At 40.9% G+C, this 20926-nt stretch overlaps 1 protein-coding gene across 2 annotated transcripts in view; it reads left to right on the plus strand.

Moving 5' to 3' along the window:
* Positions 1-20926, plus strand: part of fndc3bb (fibronectin type III domain containing 3Bb) — a 61085-nt gene that overhangs the window by 20812 nt on the left and 19347 nt on the right. For both annotated transcript variants that reach the window (XM_066646862.1, XM_066646863.1), the window contains exons 4-14: positions 7078-7154; positions 8021-8252; positions 8394-8684; positions 12506-12564; positions 14917-15077; positions 15794-15853; positions 16383-16521; positions 16629-16682; positions 17845-17969; positions 18992-19166; positions 19896-19982. In XM_066646862.1, the coding sequence (XP_066502959.1) occupies positions 7078-7154; positions 8021-8252; positions 8394-8684; positions 12506-12564; positions 14917-15077; positions 15794-15853; positions 16383-16521; positions 16629-16682; positions 17845-17969; positions 18992-19166; positions 19896-19982 (1460 nt within the window). The remainder of the gene's footprint in view (positions 1-7077; positions 7155-8020; positions 8253-8393; positions 8685-12505; positions 12565-14916; positions 15078-15793; positions 15854-16382; positions 16522-16628; positions 16683-17844; positions 17970-18991; positions 19167-19895; positions 19983-20926) is intronic.

Here is a 20926-nt window from a genome sequence, read left to right on the forward strand (position 1 = left end):
ACCTGATTCTTTACACAACTTCCTCAAGTTAATGTGCAAACAGCTTAAGTATTGTTATGTTTAGTTTGCCAAGTCATAGTTGTAAAACACAAAGATCAATCAACTAATCAAGTATGGGTCACCACTTGCTGCTTATTCAATACCCTTTTTAAAAAGTCTGTTTTGAAAATATAAAGTTATGAGATTGATTTATTTTATAAGGCAGAATTTTGAATAGAAAAATTCTGTTTTGTGTTGAGAAAGACGGACTCCATGACACTGTGGTGATCACAGAGCAAGCTGCTAATTCTATATCAGATATCCGGACATGATTGGCGATTACTCGCCTTGTTTTCGGGTCTGAACGGAAGCTCTGGGAGGGAAGAGAGCTGGAGGCTTTGGCTCTGTCTGCTCTGGACAGAGGAAGGGGAAACAATGCCCAGACAGCAGCGGCAGTGGCCTGGCACGATAAGACGCTTCACTGCTCCCATTCCACAGAATCAGAATTACTTCTAACAGTACAGTAACATGGCCAGCGGTCACCCACACGAAGATCAGCCTGTGAAAGGAGAGTGACTGGGGTGGGGGGGTGGCGAAGAGAGTGAAGCTGTGGTGTGAGTAGTGGCAGTGAGTCCTCTCATCTTCCGGCTGGACTGTTTGCACAACTGTCTGAGAACGGGAGTGCAAGGAGTCAGCTCAGTGAGTCTACTGCTAACGCGTCAAAGCATGCTGGGAATTCACAGTCGTGTCCAGGAGCAGCCCAATATCAAGGCATTTGTTCCCTAAAGGTACATTACATTCTCTTCTCTAGAAAGAGAGGTGAAAATCTGTAAACTTTCATTATAACTTAAAACATTATAACTTAAAATCTGCTTTTAATATTTAACGGTAATAGCTATGTACCCTTGATGTTACCACCACAGAAACCGATTTCAGAAAGTGTGGTGTCCTGGCAGAAATGCAAAAAAAAAAAGCGGACATACCAGAGGCCAATCAGAGTCACTGACAAAACTTTGATAAGAAAATATTGATTTTAACTTCGTTAAAATCACAGGGAACATTAGCTAGCTAGGTCGAAAATATTGTTAGTATTTATACAAGCAATCTTCAATTTCCGTTCCCTTCCGTAATCCAAGAGTTAGGCCCTTTCTCAGAGCCCAGATCACTGCCCAAGACCATGACCTGAACTGGCCTGAAAGAGGACCCATGGCCCCGTATATATGTTGGGACTTCCCACGTCTGCTTGTTTAGAAAAGCGGACTCTGCCCCAGTGTTTGCTCATCAGACCACAGGCACTTCACATCTCTGCCCTTCTATAAGCTGCAGTGCTCTCTGACCGCATGCCTTCTCTTTCAATATCCCAATATTTCTTAAGCAAGTATTGGATTAAGTGACCTTTGCGAAGCTAGCTACAGTTCTTCACTGAACTCAACTCAATTCTTCAGGTCTTTCTTTTGTTTGGCAGCGAAATATATTCTTTATATACTTGAGTGCACACACATAAACTCTGGCCTCAAGAATTTTTCAGCATTCACCCAACATATACATAATTTATGGCCTATTAAAATGTCCATATGTCATCCAGTTTGCATTTTACAAGAAAAATGTAACTCCTTCTGTCTTTAAAAGAAATGCAGGAGTAGCTTCTGTTTTGTGTCGACAGTCGAGGTTCATTTTAGCTCATCGTGAGAGATGCCGTCTGATTTCTGAAATGGCAGTAAAAAAAGTACGTTTTTAGAAAAGCTGGACCGGACATGCTTTGGAGCACGGCGGTCAGATGCAGTGCGGTTACAGGGCAGTGCATTATGGATCCGCCAGCTTAGGGAGCAGAGAACCGAAAATAATCTAGCAGGCTTGTTATAAAGAAGACGTACCGAAACATAATAGTAATGTTTGCAAAAGTATGTGTCTTTAAATTAACATGCAGATTAAAGTTGTTCCTTCAAAGCACAAAGCTCTTAGGCTTTTGGATGTACCCGCTAATACCCCTTAACAAATACCTACGTTGAAAATGACAGAATGGATGTTTAATTGCTTGAGATTCTTTCTTAAGATGCTTTCAAAGCCTGTAATTACAGTTTTATCTGCTCTTTTTTTTCCTTTCTATTTTCTTTCTTCCATCCCTACGCTCATGCAGAATGTTTGAGTGCTTCTGAGTGTCTGAGTGGGAATGAAGTACTGTATGAAGTAGAACCTCCTTTTAATAACACAAAAGTCCTTTTACACCAAATATTTGATCTATTTAATCTCTCAGCAGCTCATCACCTTCAGGAGCTCCCCTCGTCTGAGAGTGTGGCTCTTCTATCAGTTATACAAAAATATAAAGGAATTTCAAACATGGGGTGCCAGAATCATTTTGGGAACCTTTATGTCTTCAGACAGTTTTTTTCCCCTTTCTTTTCTACCCCCTTGTTGTTGCTTGTGTCTCTCTGTATTCTCTCTCTCATCCCCTCACCACTTTTTTTTTTAACTTCTGTCTTTGGTATTCGACACTGTCTAGCTCTTTCTCTACCTCATTTCCCCCAGCTTCACAATTTGCTCCCCGTCTCTTTTTTTCCTCACATACATTGAATTACAAATGATATTTAAACAACCAGTGAAGTGTATGTGTGAGTGGTGTGTTGTCAGTGCTGGTAAAGATGAATGGAAGGCTGTGTAATGGTGCTCGAGCCAGTGATGAGAGTGGCACTCTTGATCAGTGATGCTGTTTATTAAACACATCGCCTCTCAACGGCTCACATTTTCCTCATCTGAACGACAGAGACCGATAGTGTTTATAGCCAGGACAATGGACCATACAATCACAAACAGATGAAAGGCACGCGTGTGCACACACACACACACACACACACACACACACTCACAAACTCTGCAGAGGAAAATCTGATCTCCCAGCACACTTGTAATTATATTAGTCTCTCTATAACGCAGTAGATATATATATATATAATAAATAAGTGCACAGACATAAATAGTGAGACAGAAAGAAATGAATAGAAAGTGTTTTGCAGGTCAGAGTATATAAGCTCTAATGACTCTTCCAACTTCAAACAACTGCTGTCTGTCTGTCTCTGTGTCTCGGTCTCCCTGCAGCCCTATCTTTTTTTTTCTGAGGGCCAGAAGAAAATAACATGAAGCTGCAGAAAGCTGTACCCAGCTACTTCCTGTTGTTCACGTAGGGTTCTTTTTACTTTTTTGGGGAGGCGTTCCCTTTTTAGCCCAGATCCACATGTCCCGGATTCTGATCCTTTACACTTTAACACACACACACTCTCACACACATTCTCATGATCACACACAGCCCTTCATACACACAAACCCCGAAACATATGGCTTCCACAATGCACAGATTGAATTTTCAAACATTTTTTGCGAAAGCTTGCAGCCCCCCCAACACACACACACACACACACACACACACACACACAGTGCACCACACTTTAGAGTCCACGTAATACATTCCTTCCCAAAACATCCCTCTCTCACTCTCACTCTCTCTCTCTCGCTCTCTTTTTTTCGTTTGTCGTCTCACTGTCTGGCCAAACTACTGCAGCTTTCCCAGCTGAATTAGTGGATCTTTCGAAGGAGCCTTTAGTTTGTGGAAAAATCGCATTTCTGTGTGTCTGTGTGTGTGCGCACATGTGTGTTTTTTTTTTGTTTTTTTTTAATAATATATAAAACTCCTCTTTGGTCTATATAAACACACATTTATTCAGATGCTTTAAGGCTGTACCTACATGTACCTTCATTCATTGTCAACATATCAACTTTAGGTACACACACAAACTGCAAAGATAATATATATTTTTTAAATCTTGGCTCCCCCTGGCACTGTACAGTATACATTCTTTCAGATCCTTTAAGGCAGCTTATGTCTTCTCCATTCCGGAAGGGGGAAAAAGAAACACAAAACAAAACTGAAAAGCATCCTTTTGGCAACTGCCCGTTGCGAGTTTATCTGGCACAGCAGTGAAAAACACACACACACAGGCACGCATGGAGGCAGTGGTGGTGTGGGAGCCTCCTGCAGTGTTGAATGGTTTGTGTGAGGGATCCTCAGGCCCCTGAAGAGGGAAAAGACTTCACTTGCGCTCTCTCTCTCTCTCTTTCTCGCTCGCTCGCTCACACAAAGAGGGGCTTGTTCTGAGGAGGCCCCTCTGCTCCTGCAAGCTCCAGGGAAGCCTGGCAGGGGAGCCACGCAGAACCTTCCTCCACCTCCCTCCTCTACCTCTCACTAACATTACCTTCTCTTTGATCGCCCCTTTGTGTTGAACAGTATCTCAATTGACTTGAATTCAATTCAGTAAGCCTTATTGCCATTAAGAGTATGGCCAAAGCATTGACAGAGATAACATCTCCGGGGGAAAAAAAGGCTTATATTTCAGTTCTAAAGAGTTACTCAGTTTTTTCAGTTGAATTCCATTCAACTAAGTCTTACTGGCATGAGCAGATTTAGTTACTGTATTGCCAAAGCATCTGTGAAACAACAGCAACCAACACTGAGAGATATTGAGAGGACATTAAGTTTCTATTCATAATGGATAAGTGACTAATGTCGGCTTAATGCTTAGTTACATAGTTGTCAACACGTCATTAGAATTTCTTAGGTGTCAGTTATAGAAAGATTTGACTTAAGTCATTCTATCTTGACTTGTTAGTTGACCATTTTAAGATTTATATAAAATAAACATAAAAATAATTATAATATTTCTTTTTTCCCTATTTGTATTTGTACTTATCTCCATCTCTGAATTTCTCACCATCTCTCTTTTCTCATTCCTGCCCCCCCCCACGTTAAGTTGGTTGGAATGTTGCTGTTTGCCCAGTGTCTGGGTGGCGAGCTGGTGTGTGTGTGTGTCTCTCTCTCTCTCTCTCTCTCTCTCTCTCTGTCTGTCTGTCTGTCTGTCTCTCTCTCTCTCTCTCTCTCTCTGTAGTCTGTCTCTGTCTGTCTGTCTCTCTCTCTGTCTGTCTGTGTGTTTGAATGGCCTCTCTTCATGCTGGAGAGTCTAAGACACCCCTGCTTTCTGCTCCACTGTCTCACTCTTCTAGGCTCAGGAGGGTGGAGGGCAGGGCCGGGGGGCTTCTCACCAGCATACCTGTGCATAGGCCCTTTCCAAACACAGAGAACAATCTGAATGGATTTTGTTGTGTGGGGTTATTTTAAGCCACCTATCCAGCACACTGGCTTCCCTATGAGGCCAAACCACACATATCTGTGTACATATATCCCCTCCTCTGCTTGGAAGAAGGCTGTGTTGAGGATCCAAACACGGGAGCACACAAACAGGGGCCTTATTGAGAGGCCAGGGCCGTTCCGGGTCCTCTGGGGGCCAACGGCCAAGGCGGTAAAGATGAAACTGCAAAGTCCATCACTGCAGGGCTGTGATTTACAGGCGCAGAGTGATCCGGAGGCCGTCACGCTGCGCCTCCTCACGGCCCTACAGGGGAGGAGGGGGCCAGAAATGTCTTAAACAGCTGGCAGGCTATCGAAACTCCACGGAAAGGAAGAAACGGTCACGGAAAAAATGCAGCTGGAGCTGCTGAGTTATAGATGTTGCCTTTAGTGGGGCTTTGGTGTAGTGATTATTTATTTATTTTTTCTTTTTATTTATTTATTATTATTATTATATTTTGTAGCATTTTGAAGGCATTGGTAACATAAATGTTGCCTAACTCACATTCTGCATTTTGTTCACTAAATTGGTTTCAATTATAGGGATGTTCAAACCCATCAGTCCACATGCTGAACTGTGCTGAAATAAATATGCTGCGTTCAGAAACTACATTTGACTCATAACTCTGATATAAAATGCATTTGAAGTGGGTTAAACACCATATCAGCCACAAGATTAAAACCACAGACAAGTTATACCGTTAATAACGGTATCTCATTACACTGACACCTGTCAAGGGTCCGGATTAGGCAACGAATGCAAAGTCAGTCCTTGAATTTGATGTGCTGCAAGCAGGAAAAATGGCAGGTCCTGTAGAGTGAGAGGGCCATGTCAGAGCTTCTCCAAAATAGCTGGTCTTGGGGGTGTTCCAGATATGCAGTAATTACTATTTATCAAAAATGACCCAAGGATGGATAACTGTGACCAGGCAACAGGGTCATGCTCCAACAAAAATGTTATAAATAACAGACTTTGGCCTTTGTCAAAGTCATTCACATATACTTACACACAATTACAACTTCAGGAAATGACTGTACAGGTGCTGCCTACTTTATCCCACCAATGTACTGAGTTAATCAGTGCCATTCTTGTGGCTGATCGGTGTATATAGGATGGAGACTTGGAATTATGATCTGGGTTAAAAACAAACAAACAAACAAAATTGAGACATGATTGAGAAGTCTTCACAAAAGCACCAAGGAGCAGAGAGTCATTTTAACAAGGGTTTCTGTGTATTATTGATGTTACCTTTTCGGGGGGGGGGGGCCTGGATTATATTCTGACAGCAAACGAAGGGCCAAAGAGGGGAATGCAGGGTCCACTAAGGCCGTGTCCCAGGGGAGCTGTGACAGAGCAGACTGTGTGTTCTGTGTAAACGCCTACAGCGGCCATCTCTTCCCCCTGCTGCTCCCGTTGGTCCCCATGGCTCTGTTTTAGCTCCAGGACGCAGAATGAGAAGCCATAAACAATGACTCAATCTGTTTGTTTAACCCAGTGTCACATTATCCGATACGGCCCAGCTGAATGGGCTCAGCTGGATGGGAACAGATATACCTGAGAGGCAGATCACCACAGAGAGACAGAGAGAGAGAAATCTCCTGATCTATTTAAATGATGAGGGGTTTTGCTGATGATGAATGGAGGTCTGTCTGCAGCAGGATTCTGCTGTGCTGCATCACGTACTGCGGTTAGCTTAAGCTATACAGAGCCAAATTTTATCTCTTAAGCATATGGCAGCTTGGTTAAACGATATGAGGGATTGCTGCTTTTCTCCTCCTTCTTTCAGCACAGACTATATTTTGCTTTACTTTTTTGCCCTTTGTGTGGCACCACAAAGGAGAGGGGCTTTATAGACAGTGTCATGTTACTGTTTGGCCTATCCTTTCCTGCCAGTTTGATTGACATTTTTCCTTTCTTCTTTCAGGGCCCGCAGAAGTTCCCATGATGTCACCGAATGGCTCCATCCCTCCCATTCACGTGCCCCCAGGCTACATCTCCCAGGTAACGAAGGCAAAATTAACTGAGGCAATCAGTTCGGGTGGTCTAATGTGACTTCCTCAATAGGATGTTATTTCACCCTGAAAGACAAATAGAACAGCGCCCCTGACAGCATGTATCCATCAAATGCGCAAGTCCTTCACTCTCTCACAAGTGCACTCACTAAAGAGATTATTTAGGCTGTGAGTTTCCACTGTAGTTTTGAAGGAGACCACATCAGGCTGGAGTTAGGTAAAGGTCAGCTATGCTGGCATTTCAGTGGAAAGGTCAGAAAAGGCGAAAGAACAGAGTGCGAGATGTGGACATAATGAATTAAACCCCCTGTCCTTCCCACAGCAGGTTGCATAAGGCATCAAAGCTCACTCATGTGACTATAATTAATATAGAACTCCAGTCTAACATTAAAAAAGATCCTGGAAGCTCAGCAGGGTCCCTCTGGTCAGAACCTACATGATTAAACTGTTTTTTGGCACTGATGCCAAAGTGCTCACCTTTTAACCCATGATGATCCTTATGTCAGCATGGTTCATGTTGTTTTTCTAAGTCTCATGTGAACCCAACCTTAAATGCTGGCTCTTGTTAACATCCATTGGAATGCATTTGGTCACAGTTCTTTTGGCGTGTGCTTGTTTTGTTTTCGTTCTGGATTAGTGTTGAAAGTGGCACTGGAGGGTTGTGGTTAACTCAAAGCTGGAATGCTGAATCTGTAGGCTCTCCCTCTTGTTTGATGGCCGGGCCACTAATGGCTATCGTCAGAGTTATTGGGCCTGGAGGCAAACACGTTGTTTTTTTCACAGTATGTATTTCAATCCCAGCCACAAACATTTTTTTGTTTGTTTGTTTGTTTGTGTTGTATGTTGTGTGTTCAGGTTTTAGAGGACAACACAGGGGTTCGACGAGTAGTGGTAACCCCCCACTCTGAATGTTACCCCCCAAGTTACTCCCCTGCCTTGTCCCCCACTCACCATCTACCCCCACCGTACATGACACACCCCCACTTCATCCCAGCCTCGCACACTGCCTACTACCCTCCTGCCAGTCCCGGAGATGTACCCCCACACCAGTACTACCAACACCGCCTGCCTCCCATCTACACCGAGGGTAAGCCTGCTTATTCCTAGTCCACTACCCACCAGTAAAGTTTATAGGAGAGGTGGGCAGTATGATATTGTAATTGTGATAAATCTTTGCTAGTTTTTAAAAGCTTTTGCACAAAAAAAACCTTTACTTTGCCTCTTCTAGAGATCATCCCCCTGTATAACATGTCAACGTTCCTGGGCCGGGAGGAGTACTGCAAGCCTCAGCCCAAGAAACCAAAGGAGCGCCCGACTGAACGGCAGAGCCTGTCCCGGGTCAGCACACCACCATCGTCCAGCTACAAGAGTGGACCAACCTGCAGTGCCACCCCAAATGGCTATGGCAAGAACCACACTAGCTCTGCAGCCACAGGAGGAAGTGGAGGAAGTCCCGGGAATAAGAGAACAGACAGAAGGGCCAGAGGAAGCCCCAAACACACAGAGACTGACCAGCAAGGTGAGCAGATCCACACATGCACTGTAATAAATAGTTTTCATGAGACAGAACCTAACCTAGTTATTTAGTCAGCAGTTTGAAGTGACTGTGAATAAAGCAATCACCCTTTGAAATACCAGGCAGCAAGAACAGTCACTTCCTTAAGGGCTAAGAGTCTTATGAGTTCAGTGGTGCTATGAGCAATGGTATAAATGCGTTAGTGTGTTATGAATCATACCACAGTAAATGAATTGGATTATGGTGACATTTACATTGAATAATTTTCACAAGAAATATAATCAGGTTCTCCCCTATCCAAGTGCCAGATTCCCAGAGTGCTGTGCGGTCACACCTGAATGTGTCTTGCCTTTATATGCTTGCTAGACATAGCACTGAGAGTAGCTGGTTTTAGTGCCATCTCCAGGAGATATATCCTCTTAGGGACAGGCGAGTCTGGCAGGACATGTGATTACATTCATGGAGATTTGATCAGATTGACAGCTCTCACTTTCTCTACATCATGTTCGTGTGCTTTACATGTGGAAAGCATGCTGCTGTGTCATCTATTGAGGCTGCCGATGGAATGCAAACATCAGAAAGGTTGTCGTCCACACCGGTTATACAGCCTTCCTTGGCATGATGTTTGTTCTAGTGGAAGAAAAATGAAAACCAAAACAATGCTCGTGCGTCATCAGATCATACAAGTACTGTGTAGCAAAAAAAAGTCTGCTGTCACAGAAAACATACCAAAAGAACGTGTGATAAGGGATGGGCTTGGTTCCACTAAAATATAATACCTGCAATTACCAGAGATGTAATAGTACTAAAGTTTGTTTTTCTTTCGATTTTATTAATATGCTTCCCGCCGCACCCCCCAGGCGCTCCATAACGCCCTGTACATGCATGTACTCCGATTAGGAAGTTGTCTCCTTGCTCTTAGTTGTAATGCATGTTCTATTTGTAGTTAGCAGTTTCAAACAGAGTGAATTGTCTGTGCTTGCCCAGAAGGGATGTGAGGGCTGTTGCAGCATGTCTTGTGAGGGTCTTTTAGCAGGTCTGAAGAGAACAGCTGAACTGCTGATTCAGGACCTTGTCCACACCTGCTTACTTTATAGCCTCATTGCCATGAAATGGTAGGAGGTGTCTTGTTTTTTAATGTTTGTAAGTTTTTATCAGTGGTTTTACACAATTTACACAATGCACACAACACACACACACACAAATACACACACGCACACGCACACATAAGAACAAACCCAGCTGGAAAGGATGGTAAATACATGGGAGATGTTTGAGGTTAAACCGATATTTTGGCACAAATCATTTTTGTCCTTTTTTCTGTTTCCATTTAATACAAACATACTTTCATCACCAGGGATCAAACTCAAAAAATCCCAATGATGTGGTGAATACACATACAGTTGTGCCACTTGAGAAGCTGCAAATGTGCATTTTTAGTTTTGCTCAGAAGCTATGAGGTTGAGCTATAACAGATAATGGAATTTTACCACCATGCAATTTATTTGTATATCTATGGAAAATCAGATTTTCCATCAAACTAAAAACAGCAGTAGCAGGCTTTGAAAAGTTTTTTTTTTTTATCAGTTTTAGATAACATTGTCATCATACTATGTCAGAACCCACATAAGCGAGTTCATGTTATACTTTAACAATGCAGAGTATGTGATTTAAGCATGCGTTTTTTCAGTGAGAGTTTCTGTATGTAAGATTAGCCTCATAACTCATTAGACACCACAGGGATTGTAGTTATATATATATATATATATATATATATATATATATATATATATATATATATATATATATATATAGGAAGAACTGGCACCCCCTCCAGGGTGTGTTCCTTCTTTGCGCTCTGTGATTCCAGGTAGGCTCTGAACCCACTGCGACCCTGAACTTAATAAGTAGTTACAGACAATTAATGAATGAAAGAATGAATTAATATATTATTTATTTATTTATAAATTTAGACATTTGTCTTGTGCCTTTTGTAGGAATTATTTTTTTCTATTGATCTGCACATTATAAAAATAGGTTAGGACATCGGGGCATGGTCACCGTATTTTAAGGGAAAATGTTTTTTTGTCCTGAATGCTTTGTTTCAAAAAGCTCAGGTAAAATATTTGAACTTGAACTCTGTACTTCTCCCCTCCACCCCCCCCCGGGTGTTCTTGAAGAGTCTGTTGTGTTCGTTGACCTTCACTTCTTTATTTCCCCCTCTCTTAACATTTCTCAGAAAAACCCCAGCCTCTGGCTCTCATTTACCTCCTCCCCTATTCTGTCTTATCTCGCCGTCTTTACCTCTTCATGCTTTGTTCTTTTCTACCCTCTGGTTCTCATGTCTGGCTGCCCGTGAGCGTCTGTGGTCTGGCCTCGGTCAGTAATGAGACGCAGGCCTTTTCCTGTCTGCAGTACCATTGCAACACGCAGGAAAAATGAGGAAAAAAACACTACACTGGAAATTAGAAAAAGCCGTGAACAGGGCTGCTTTCATGATGATGTTAGAATCCTTAAGGTGTGTCTGAGCGTCTACAGACAGGGCTCACATCCACTGCAGCCTTGGAGACCACCATGTAAATGATGCACTGCTGAATTAATGACTAAGAATCTTATTCAAGTGTGATTTAAAAACTGCCCTCAAAAATGTGGCTTTTACATGGTTAACCCCTGGCTTATTATAATTACAGACTGATATTTGGGTCAGATGTGTTACTATTTTTCCTAAAAACATGTCTTCTCAATACCTCCTGAGAATCGTGATTCATGTGGCACTACAAAGCATCTCGGTTTTGTACATCACAAACAAGTTTGAACCTGAGTAAATGTGGGGAGGCTTTAGGAAGGGTTTGTTTCAGATGTTTTTACTTTTTTAATTAATTTTTTTACAGTGGCAGATGAATATATTTGTAATGTTTACATTTGAGTTTCTTATATTTCCCTTTTGGCTTTTTTGTTTGCTTAAATTAATATAAAAATATATAAATAAATAAACAAGTAATTCTCCAGTGCGAAGGTCTTAAATGACCCTGGTCTTGGCCTCCCACCATTACTTTGGGGGTGGTGGGGGATATGGGGGATGAAGCACATAAAGGTCATGATCAGGTCATGCTACCATGACTTCACCACTGTAGTGACTCATAGTGAGACCCCTTGGGCCCAGTAAGGGTGGGACCTATGAACTTAAATCCCTCCAAATCCCCCTTTCCCCTCTAGTGTTGCCTGGCTACGACAGCAGCTCCGTCTATCAGCCTGTCCCTCATCCCTTGGATGTCTGTTTCCCAACTACCGCTGCCCTGATGAGTCACAGTTTATTCAACAGTCATAGACATGCTTGCTATAAATACTTTAATAGACATGAATAGAGCACAATCACACACTTAAATGTTTGAGTTTTGTCCATTATGGACAGGTAATGGAAAAGCAATTAGAGCTGGAAAAATAAATATTGATGCATTAATCTGGCTGCAGTTTAACAGAATTATTATCATTTTATTTTTAAATGTTAAAGTATATATATGGCCCCCGATATTACTCACTTCACCTCTTAGATCCCATCCAAAAACAAACATTATGCAACTATTCCTTCTAAAAGTACATTAACAAACAACCAAAAAAAAATACATTGCTCACCCCTTCCATATAAAGGTGTATTAAAACACATAACACATGACTCATCTCTTCCCCTTAAAAGTGTAACTGCATCAAGTCAGTCCAGTCACATCTTTATAGTATCAGGTGGTTTGCTGCATCATAAACAATGTAAACCAGTTTTAGTTTTGTTTACAGTTATTGTTATTGAACTATTTATCCTCTCTGTGCAGATCCTGACTTGGACACAAGAAGAGACCAAGATGTGCCATCAGGAATGGACAAGCCACAGGTGGGTGAATTGAACATCGCTGTTGGTTAAAACAGTGCTTAAATTTCTCTATTGGTTTGTTTTGACTGAGAAATAGAAATTGTGTTCTTAGTGCCCTTGTCTCCACCAGAGGGCAGTAGCGCTGTGCTTATGGGCAGCGTCTTTTCATTATTTATTTAACTACTCTTTCTCCTCTGCTTAAGGACACACTTCATCACCCCCATTCATTAAAGAGACTAAACAGCTGTATTGGCTTTTTAATAGATTAAAGTGGCACTTAACGCTCCTGCCTGAAGGATTGTGAAGCAGATTTAAAATGGCAAATCTTCTCACTATTAGCTGAGAGCTTTGGTGTACACACAAAATGCAAAAGTTATGTATGTAATTTTATCTTTATACATACATACACTTTATATTTGGCAATGTTTTATAATTATCATTTAATTGTGACTTCACAACGTGAGTTCGGGCAGTTTCTGAGTGCATATATTTATGATAGTAATCATTTTATTAATTCATATTTAACAGTGGCTTGAAATCTCTTCCTGTTTCTGTTTGTAATTAATTCTTTGGAAACAATTGAATACAAAATCATTGTAATGGTTTTCAAAGCATTTTTATGAAGGATTCAAATAATTTTGGGAATACTCAGTTAAAAATATCAAATTTCAAACCTTTGTTATTTAACGATATAACAGTGTTAATTTTTAAATATGACTTTATATACTAATCAGCAAAACATGTAATGGCCTCATTGTTTCTATATTCATTGTTCATTTAATGAGCTCCACTCTATATAATAAGTGTGTTGCTGATCATTGAAAAACTAACCACATATGCAGAGCATTAAATGGATTACAGTCTGTAGAGCGAGAACTATAAAATGTACCTATATTATAAGTGAAGCCGATAAAAATTAAAACTAAGAGATCACATTAATATTTAGTTTGTATAATGTATATAGTAAAAATGAATAATTTCCTCCCTCAATTTATAAACACATTTTACAATGCTGTTACGTTTTCCCGATGGAGGTGGACTCACTATTAGCAAACTGAATATTCTCTACAAGATGGCACAGATAGCTTATAATGTTTGGATGAATGACACTGTCCTGCTTTTTAATCACCTAGTAATCTTCTGTAGTAATATGACTCTCATAAACACTGCCTGTTTTTCAGAGTGCATTCATTTATCAATATGTTCATCCATATGTTACTTAAATCCATAACACAACAGTAGAACTCACTTCATTATAGCTGCAAGTCATGAACTCCTTCGTTAATGACTTATAGAGCATTTGAATTATTTGAAAAAAGGCTATTTCATTAACTATTTTAGTGTACCAGAACCACCATGATTGGCGTCTACATTTGTTTGCTATTTTGTCATTTAACCCAGGCCACCTTAATAATATACTGGCCTTTGCCACAATAACTTTTCCGAGATGGTTGCCATGGCATTGGAAAGCTTCAGCTGACATTTTGTATGTGCATTTGATTCACCACATTCATGTCCATTCCTCATGATAATTGCTTATGTTTTTGTGGGTCAGAATCATGTGCTATAACCTTTTAGCTTCTTCACTATCTTTTAGTGAGGATTTTCTGGATGCTTCCTGGCACCTTGTATGCAAATGTGTTAATCATGGTATTTACTGAGTGTGTCAGCCTGCAGCTCTTATCTCTGTTGTGAAAGAAAAGCTGCTCAGAGGTTAAAGGAGCAGTTTTTACCTCAGCTCTAATCTGTGTTTGACTAATGGCATGGCTTTAACGAGAAAGACACAACGTGCATAACCAGGGATTGAATTTGGAAAATGGGGCCAACACTGCCTAACCATTTTATTTGAATGATTTCTGGAGGGGGGAGCATAGTGGAGCAGCAGGTAGTGTCGCAGTCACACAGCTCCAGGGACCTGGAGGTTGTGGGTTCTAGTCCCGCTCCGGGTGACTGTCTGTGAGGAGTTTGGTGAGTTCTCCCTGTTTCTGCGTGGGTTTCCTCCGGGTGCTCCAGTTTCCTCCCACAGTCCAAAAACACACGTTAGTAGGTGGATTGGCAACTCAAAAGTGAATGTGTGTGTGTTGCCCTGTGAAGGACTAGTGCCCCCTCCAGGGTGTATTCCCACCTTGCACCCAATGATTCCAGGTAGGCTCTGGGCCCACCGGGACCCTGAACTGGTTAAGGGTTACAGGTAATGAATAAATGAATGAATTTCTGGAGGCCAGGTGTTTTTTTGTGTTTTATTTATTTATTTATTTATTTTTAAACCCCCAATTACATTTCCATAAATCAATTCAACAATACACTATGATGTCTGAGTATTCTTCTGTAAAATTCAAACTAAATGATATACAGTGGATTTTTTTCCCTCAGGTGTGTAAGGTTCAGGCTCGCTCTGCGCTTGTGTCCTGGTCTCGAGCTCCACAGGCTGGGGCTTCCAGTCGGGGGCAAACTGATGCGGCACCGGTCTCCTGCAGCTATGAACTACTTCTCACTGAAAAGAGCTGTGAGGGGAAATACAGAGTGGTCTACAGGTAATGTGGATTTCTACAAAGTGTTTTAAAGTGTGGAGGAAAATAATATGATACACATTTTTAGTTATTTATTTTTTATTATTTTAAATACTCCCATATTTTATTTCCCCATTTTCAGTCATTACCAGTTACACTCACCAAATCACCTGATCTCCCCACATCCCACAGTGCTGAAAAGCGTGGAAAGTGATGGCTAGCACATTTGAAGCTGGTCACTGCATCTTTTCAAACTACCACTTAAACAAAATAGCATAGCGACAGCAGCTAATGGGCATCCAAATAAAACAATAAACAACACCTTTTCAACCTAACACACAGTTATCCCATATTACCCCCCCCCAACTCCCAATTACTAAATAAATAAAAGAGAAAATTGTTCTATTATGAATATTATATGTGAATCAGAGATTTTGAGTATCTTTGCACAAAAAGTTATATTATTACTACCATGTATTAGATTAGGGTGTATTAGACATACTACTCACACAGAGAAAATAAGGCCAGTCTTGCTCTCCTGGACTCGTTTCCAGAGATTTATTTATTTAATCCATCCATGTTAATCAACCATTGATGTTCTTTAATATAAACCAAATGACTACACCTTCCTAGAGTTAACTACATTTAGGAGTTCATAAAGAGTGGAGTTTGAATGTATCCAGGTCATGAGCAATATTAATACAATATTCACTCATTGTGTCCCGTGCCTTTTTGTTCAGTGGAGAAGAGCTGCAGTATACTCTTACTGACCTGAGACCTGATACAGACTACCATGTCAGGTAAGAACCAACAAACACTTTCTCTTTTGAATATTCATTCATTCATTCATTCATTGTCTGTAACAGCTTATTTTTTTAAAGACGTTGGTTTCCTGTGTATGACTATAGTACACTATAGTATATATCTGTAATCAGTTTCTATTTTTGAATGCACTGATTACATTTCCCAAACAGTGTCTCCTGAAAAGTTCACAGAATTATGAAAAAAAATAACAATAATTGTATGTTAGATTGTTTTGACTGGAAATTAAATAGGTTATGAATGGCCTCTCACTTAAATACAATTTATTGTATTTAAATGGCCTCTGTTCTGTTTGTCTGCTCTGTATTGGGCTCCACTGCTGTAGACTGAATGAGCTGTCACATAGACATTTTCATTTTTGTTACATCAGTAAATTTACAGTATGGGGAGTAAACGGGTCGCTGTAGGGAAATGTTTGTCTAGTAAAGTAAATCTCTTGATATGGGAGTTTTTATGTATTCTTTTCCATCTGCCAATAAAATACTTACCGTTCTTTGTGTGTTGCAGAGTAAGTGCTGTGTGTAACTCTGTGAAGGGTCCCCATTCAGAGGCAAAGGCGTTCACTACCCAAAGTGCTCCTCCAGAGACTCCCCTGCCCCCCCGACTCTCCCACCGCACCAAGAGCTCCTTGACTCTGCAGTGGAAGGTATAGCCAATTGGCCGATCCGCTGGAAAACACACAATTACAGCAAACGCACATTTATAGTATGTCTTTTTTCATGATTGTATTAATTTGAACACGTCTTGTTACAGCCACCCATTGATAATGGCTCCAAAATCACCAACTACATTTTGGAATGGGATGAGGTAAGCTTGTGTTCATGAATACACAGTGTAATTAAGATTTTACTCATTTATTCAGGTTAACTCACATTTTCGTGACAAATACCACCCTCCACTCCCTTCCCCTGACCTCTCCATTACTCAGCAGCTCAGGAACAGGTCATGTTTGAACAGAGGGCAGAATGAAATGCTGTTATTGACTGTGATCTTTCCATCTTTAAATATTCCTGCCCGTCGTGCACTTCAGAGACACTGAATGGCCTCTTCATTCTCCTTGAGTTGACTGGGGCCATTTGTACATTTGCTGAAGCCAACACCATGCTCATGTCTGTGTTTATGGAAGGGTCAGTTTGTCATGATGTGCACTTTTGCAGTCAAAGGAAAATATTACAGATCCATGTTTGCTTGTTGTTTACCTGAGTTAACTAGAAGCACAGAAATTTTAATAAAACATGCAGATGCCAGAGCAAAGTTCTGTTATGTACATCGGACATTAAAATAAAAAAAAAAAGGATAGATGCCTGGACTAGTAAACGTCTTTTGTCCCAGTCTAATAAACCTTGTCAGTTTACTGTAAAGCATTACACACTTGCTGGTACAAATGGGATAGCGATGTCTGCCCAACTAATTAAAAGAGCACTACATTCACATTGTTTGTTGCATGTAAACATCTGATTATTGAAGCCAACAACTGTGGAAAATAACTGCAATCAGGCAATTTTTTTTTGTAAAAGAAAATTGTTTGACCTCACAACAACAATAATAACAGCATTTGCCCCTCCCTAAGGCATAGATTTTGTTGCTTCTGGGCCCTCTGCATCTTATCATCTCTGCATCTTCTTCTAGAGGCTGCTGGGCAGTGTATTCAAACATTACTCATGCCTTTTAATGAAGTAAGACATGATTGCAGCTCCTCTGGGGGTTGCCATGCAGCGGTACACATTGAAGTCCAGAGAGTGGCTCCAGTGGGGAGTGCATTTCCACTGAAAGGTCAACAAGCCTCTGCCTTTTATCCAAACGAAACTCAGCCTCCTGTCATGAGAGTGGGTAAATGAGTACCCCAGAGTTGCTTCATTGCTTTTCTTTTGTAGAGGGATGCCGGCGCCATCCTATTCTAATGGCAGCTGCGTATTATGCGTGCTTCCTCTGACTTTGTGATTCAGCTTGTGCTCTTTTGCCTTTGCAGGGGAAGAAGAACAGCGTCTTCCGAGAGTGTTACTTTGGCCACCAGCGGCATTTCAAAGTCATGCGACTGTGCCCTGCTGTTGGGTACACGTTTCGAGTGGCAGCCCTTAATGACATTGGACCCAGGTGTGTACATATGTGTGTTGAGCGTGACATTGTAAATGTGGGAGTCAAAAGACACGTATCACGTATATATTCCTAAGACAATTTTATATAGACCTCATCATTGCAGTTTAGTGGGTAAAATATGTACACACAGATCCAATACATAATGGTAACAATCAGTCTAATGTAAAAGTGCCTTACATAGGCTTCTCTACATAGGTTGCTCTGTGGTGTAAACCAGAAGATGACATGTCCCTGATCCCCTTAATGTCTTTTCCTCATGTTCTGAGGGTAGTGTATGTCTGTTATATAAAAATAAAAATATATAAACTATAAAAAATAATAATTTATATTAAATTGAAGATTCAAATTTGATTTCTCATCCCTTCTGACAGCCAGTGTGTTAAAGGAATAATTAGTTTGGGCGCTTCTATGGGGATATGAGAGACAATATACGTGTGTTTATTTAATTTTAAGCTGTGAAGACTTTTTGACAATGTAATTCCTAGGTGTAAAGTAATTAATTTTTCTCCCCTTGTAGTTTTTTTAATTTCATTAACTCAGAGATTTCTATACAGCCTGCTACTTTTGAAGCCAGTAGGGAACACTGAGACTACTGAATCTTGAAAGGGCCCAAACATGGCACTCCCCAAGGCTAAATGTTTTGACAAGCCTAATCTGTATAGTGCAGTTCTAACGAATAGGGATTTACAGGACTCTGACATGTCAAAGGGATTAGGAGAGGCTGGAAAATTGTTGTGTAAAAATGGATTAGGTCTTTTTTTGGGACATAAAGCCACAGATGTTATTAGTGGACTTTGAAAGGAAAAATAAAAGACAACAAATCATTTGAATCTGGGCCCTTTATCATGCTGTTTGTTACATATAGTAGACACAGTGTTGAGTCATATCTTCTCTTCTGGGAATGGCTTGAATTTATTTGTGCTTACAGTTACCTCTCCCCCACTCTCTCTCCCCACCGCTTTTGCCCAAAACTCCACCCCCCAACCCCACCCACCCCCCAACTCCACTCCCTCCCACAGTGGCTTTAGCCCAGAAGTGGTTTTCCACACCACGGGCAGCCTGCCCCAGATGCCCCTGGCACCACGCCTGCTCCGAGCTGGGACGTCTTGGGTGGTGCTGGAGTGGAGCCGCCCCAGTGTCTGTGGCCCAGATGAGGGTATAACGTATACTCTGGAAATGCAGGACGATAGCAAGGTGACAATTATGTTCTCAGCTTAAATAATTAGGTTTACAGTTCATTCCATGTGGCACAGACTCTTTGAGAATCTAGTTTTAGGAATCATGCCTAAGGACTCTTATAGCTTGGTGTCGTTAACTAAGCAGGGAGTAGAACCACAATCTGCATCAACGTCATTGTTTCCTATTATTCCAACTATAAAAAAAAAATCCAGCTGTGAGTATTTTGACCCACACCAGAACAAGGTTGATGATGTTTTCCTGTTTCACCCAGAGGAAAATTCTCTGGATACTTTGGCCATTAGTTGTATGTTTGGCTGCGCTGGTGAGCCTGTTGTCAGTTAATTACCCATCATCCACAGCTGTCGGAGTAAATGGAATTCTCTAGAACTGTGACTAATGCCCACTCTGTGTTGCCACACTGAGAATCAGTGCTCTCCCATAACTCCTGGGAAGAGGCTGTGCGCCCATTTTTCAGCTGTACAGCTGTTTGTTTTGGATCATGTTTACACCAAAGAAAACTGCCTAGATTAATAAAATACACCACTACTTCAAAGTTTACAACTATAATAATCAAATATTTCTCGTTACTGCTTTTAACGATTTGTGAATTATAGTTCATATCATTCCTACCAAAGTCATGCAGTATGTGTAGTATAATGAACTTTAAAAATGTTAGCGCTTCATAAAAAGAAAGACATTTTTTTAAAATATTGAAATGCTGAAACTGTGTGTGGCTCTCTGTAGGGGCCCGAGTTTAAGGCTGTGTACAGTGGGGTGGAGCTGAGCAGTAGGGTGGAGGGACTAAGCAGAAGCACCAGCTACAAATTCCGAGTGAGTATAGCATCCACCTTCTGTCCTCTAAGTCAGCTACACATTACAAAAGCTATGACCAAGAATCCACTCATTCTAGCCAGTGATTGGCCCTTTACTCTGCTCTCTCATTTTAAGAATTATAGCTGAGTCATACATCTCTTTTGCTTTAAAATACAAGCACACTCTGTCTCTCTGCATAAATCATAAATGTACATTGCTCTGGGTTCTGCTTGTTTGTCAGCTATTATGCAGCAGCAGCTTTAGCTTCAAGGTAATTAAACTGTAGCACTCAGGGTGTTGATCTTTGAAAAACAGCAACGCTACCAGCAACCTCCCCTTGGCTGCCATGCTGTCTTCTTAATTAAAAGCTTTGTCTCAATGGAGTGGATCTTAATTTCTCTGTTGATGCAGCCAGTTTGATCTGCTGTTCTCAACCGACTCCCTTGGGAACAGCTGTTTAAGAAATTATTAAGAGTCTCCAGTAGATGGGCTGAGGGAATGTTTTTAGCCAAATGTACAGGAAAAAACAGTGCGGCCACTTGTTGTTTTTATGGGAAGAAGACAGCAACTGAATATTAAACATCACTTTGAGAAAAGCTGCAGACAAATGGGTCTGAGGCAGATTTTTTATTATTTGCATTATGAGAGTTTTGCTTTTGTTTCTGATGTTACATTTTTCCTGTTGAGCATCACTATTTGATTCAGCTGTTTAATCTCATTTTTCACCACAGCAACATTGGTTATTTTGAGAATGTTTTGTTTGGAATTTTACTTAATTAGAATAAGTAACTGGAGTGACTACTTACATCCCATGTGCAGCAGTACAGAAGCAATAAAATATAAGTTTCTAAAACTCATAAAACTGGACGAGCACCTAGAAAATATAGATACATTTAGCTGACGTTTTAGCTGATGTTTGCTAAGGCTGCATTGCTTTTTGATGTGAGTGATTGTTATTTATC

This window comes from Hoplias malabaricus, chromosome 1 (genome assembly GCF_029633855.1).
Source record: "Hoplias malabaricus isolate fHopMal1 chromosome 1, fHopMal1.hap1, whole genome shotgun sequence".
In the NCBI taxonomy this organism is placed as follows: domain Eukaryota; kingdom Metazoa; phylum Chordata; class Actinopteri; order Characiformes; family Erythrinidae; genus Hoplias; species Hoplias malabaricus.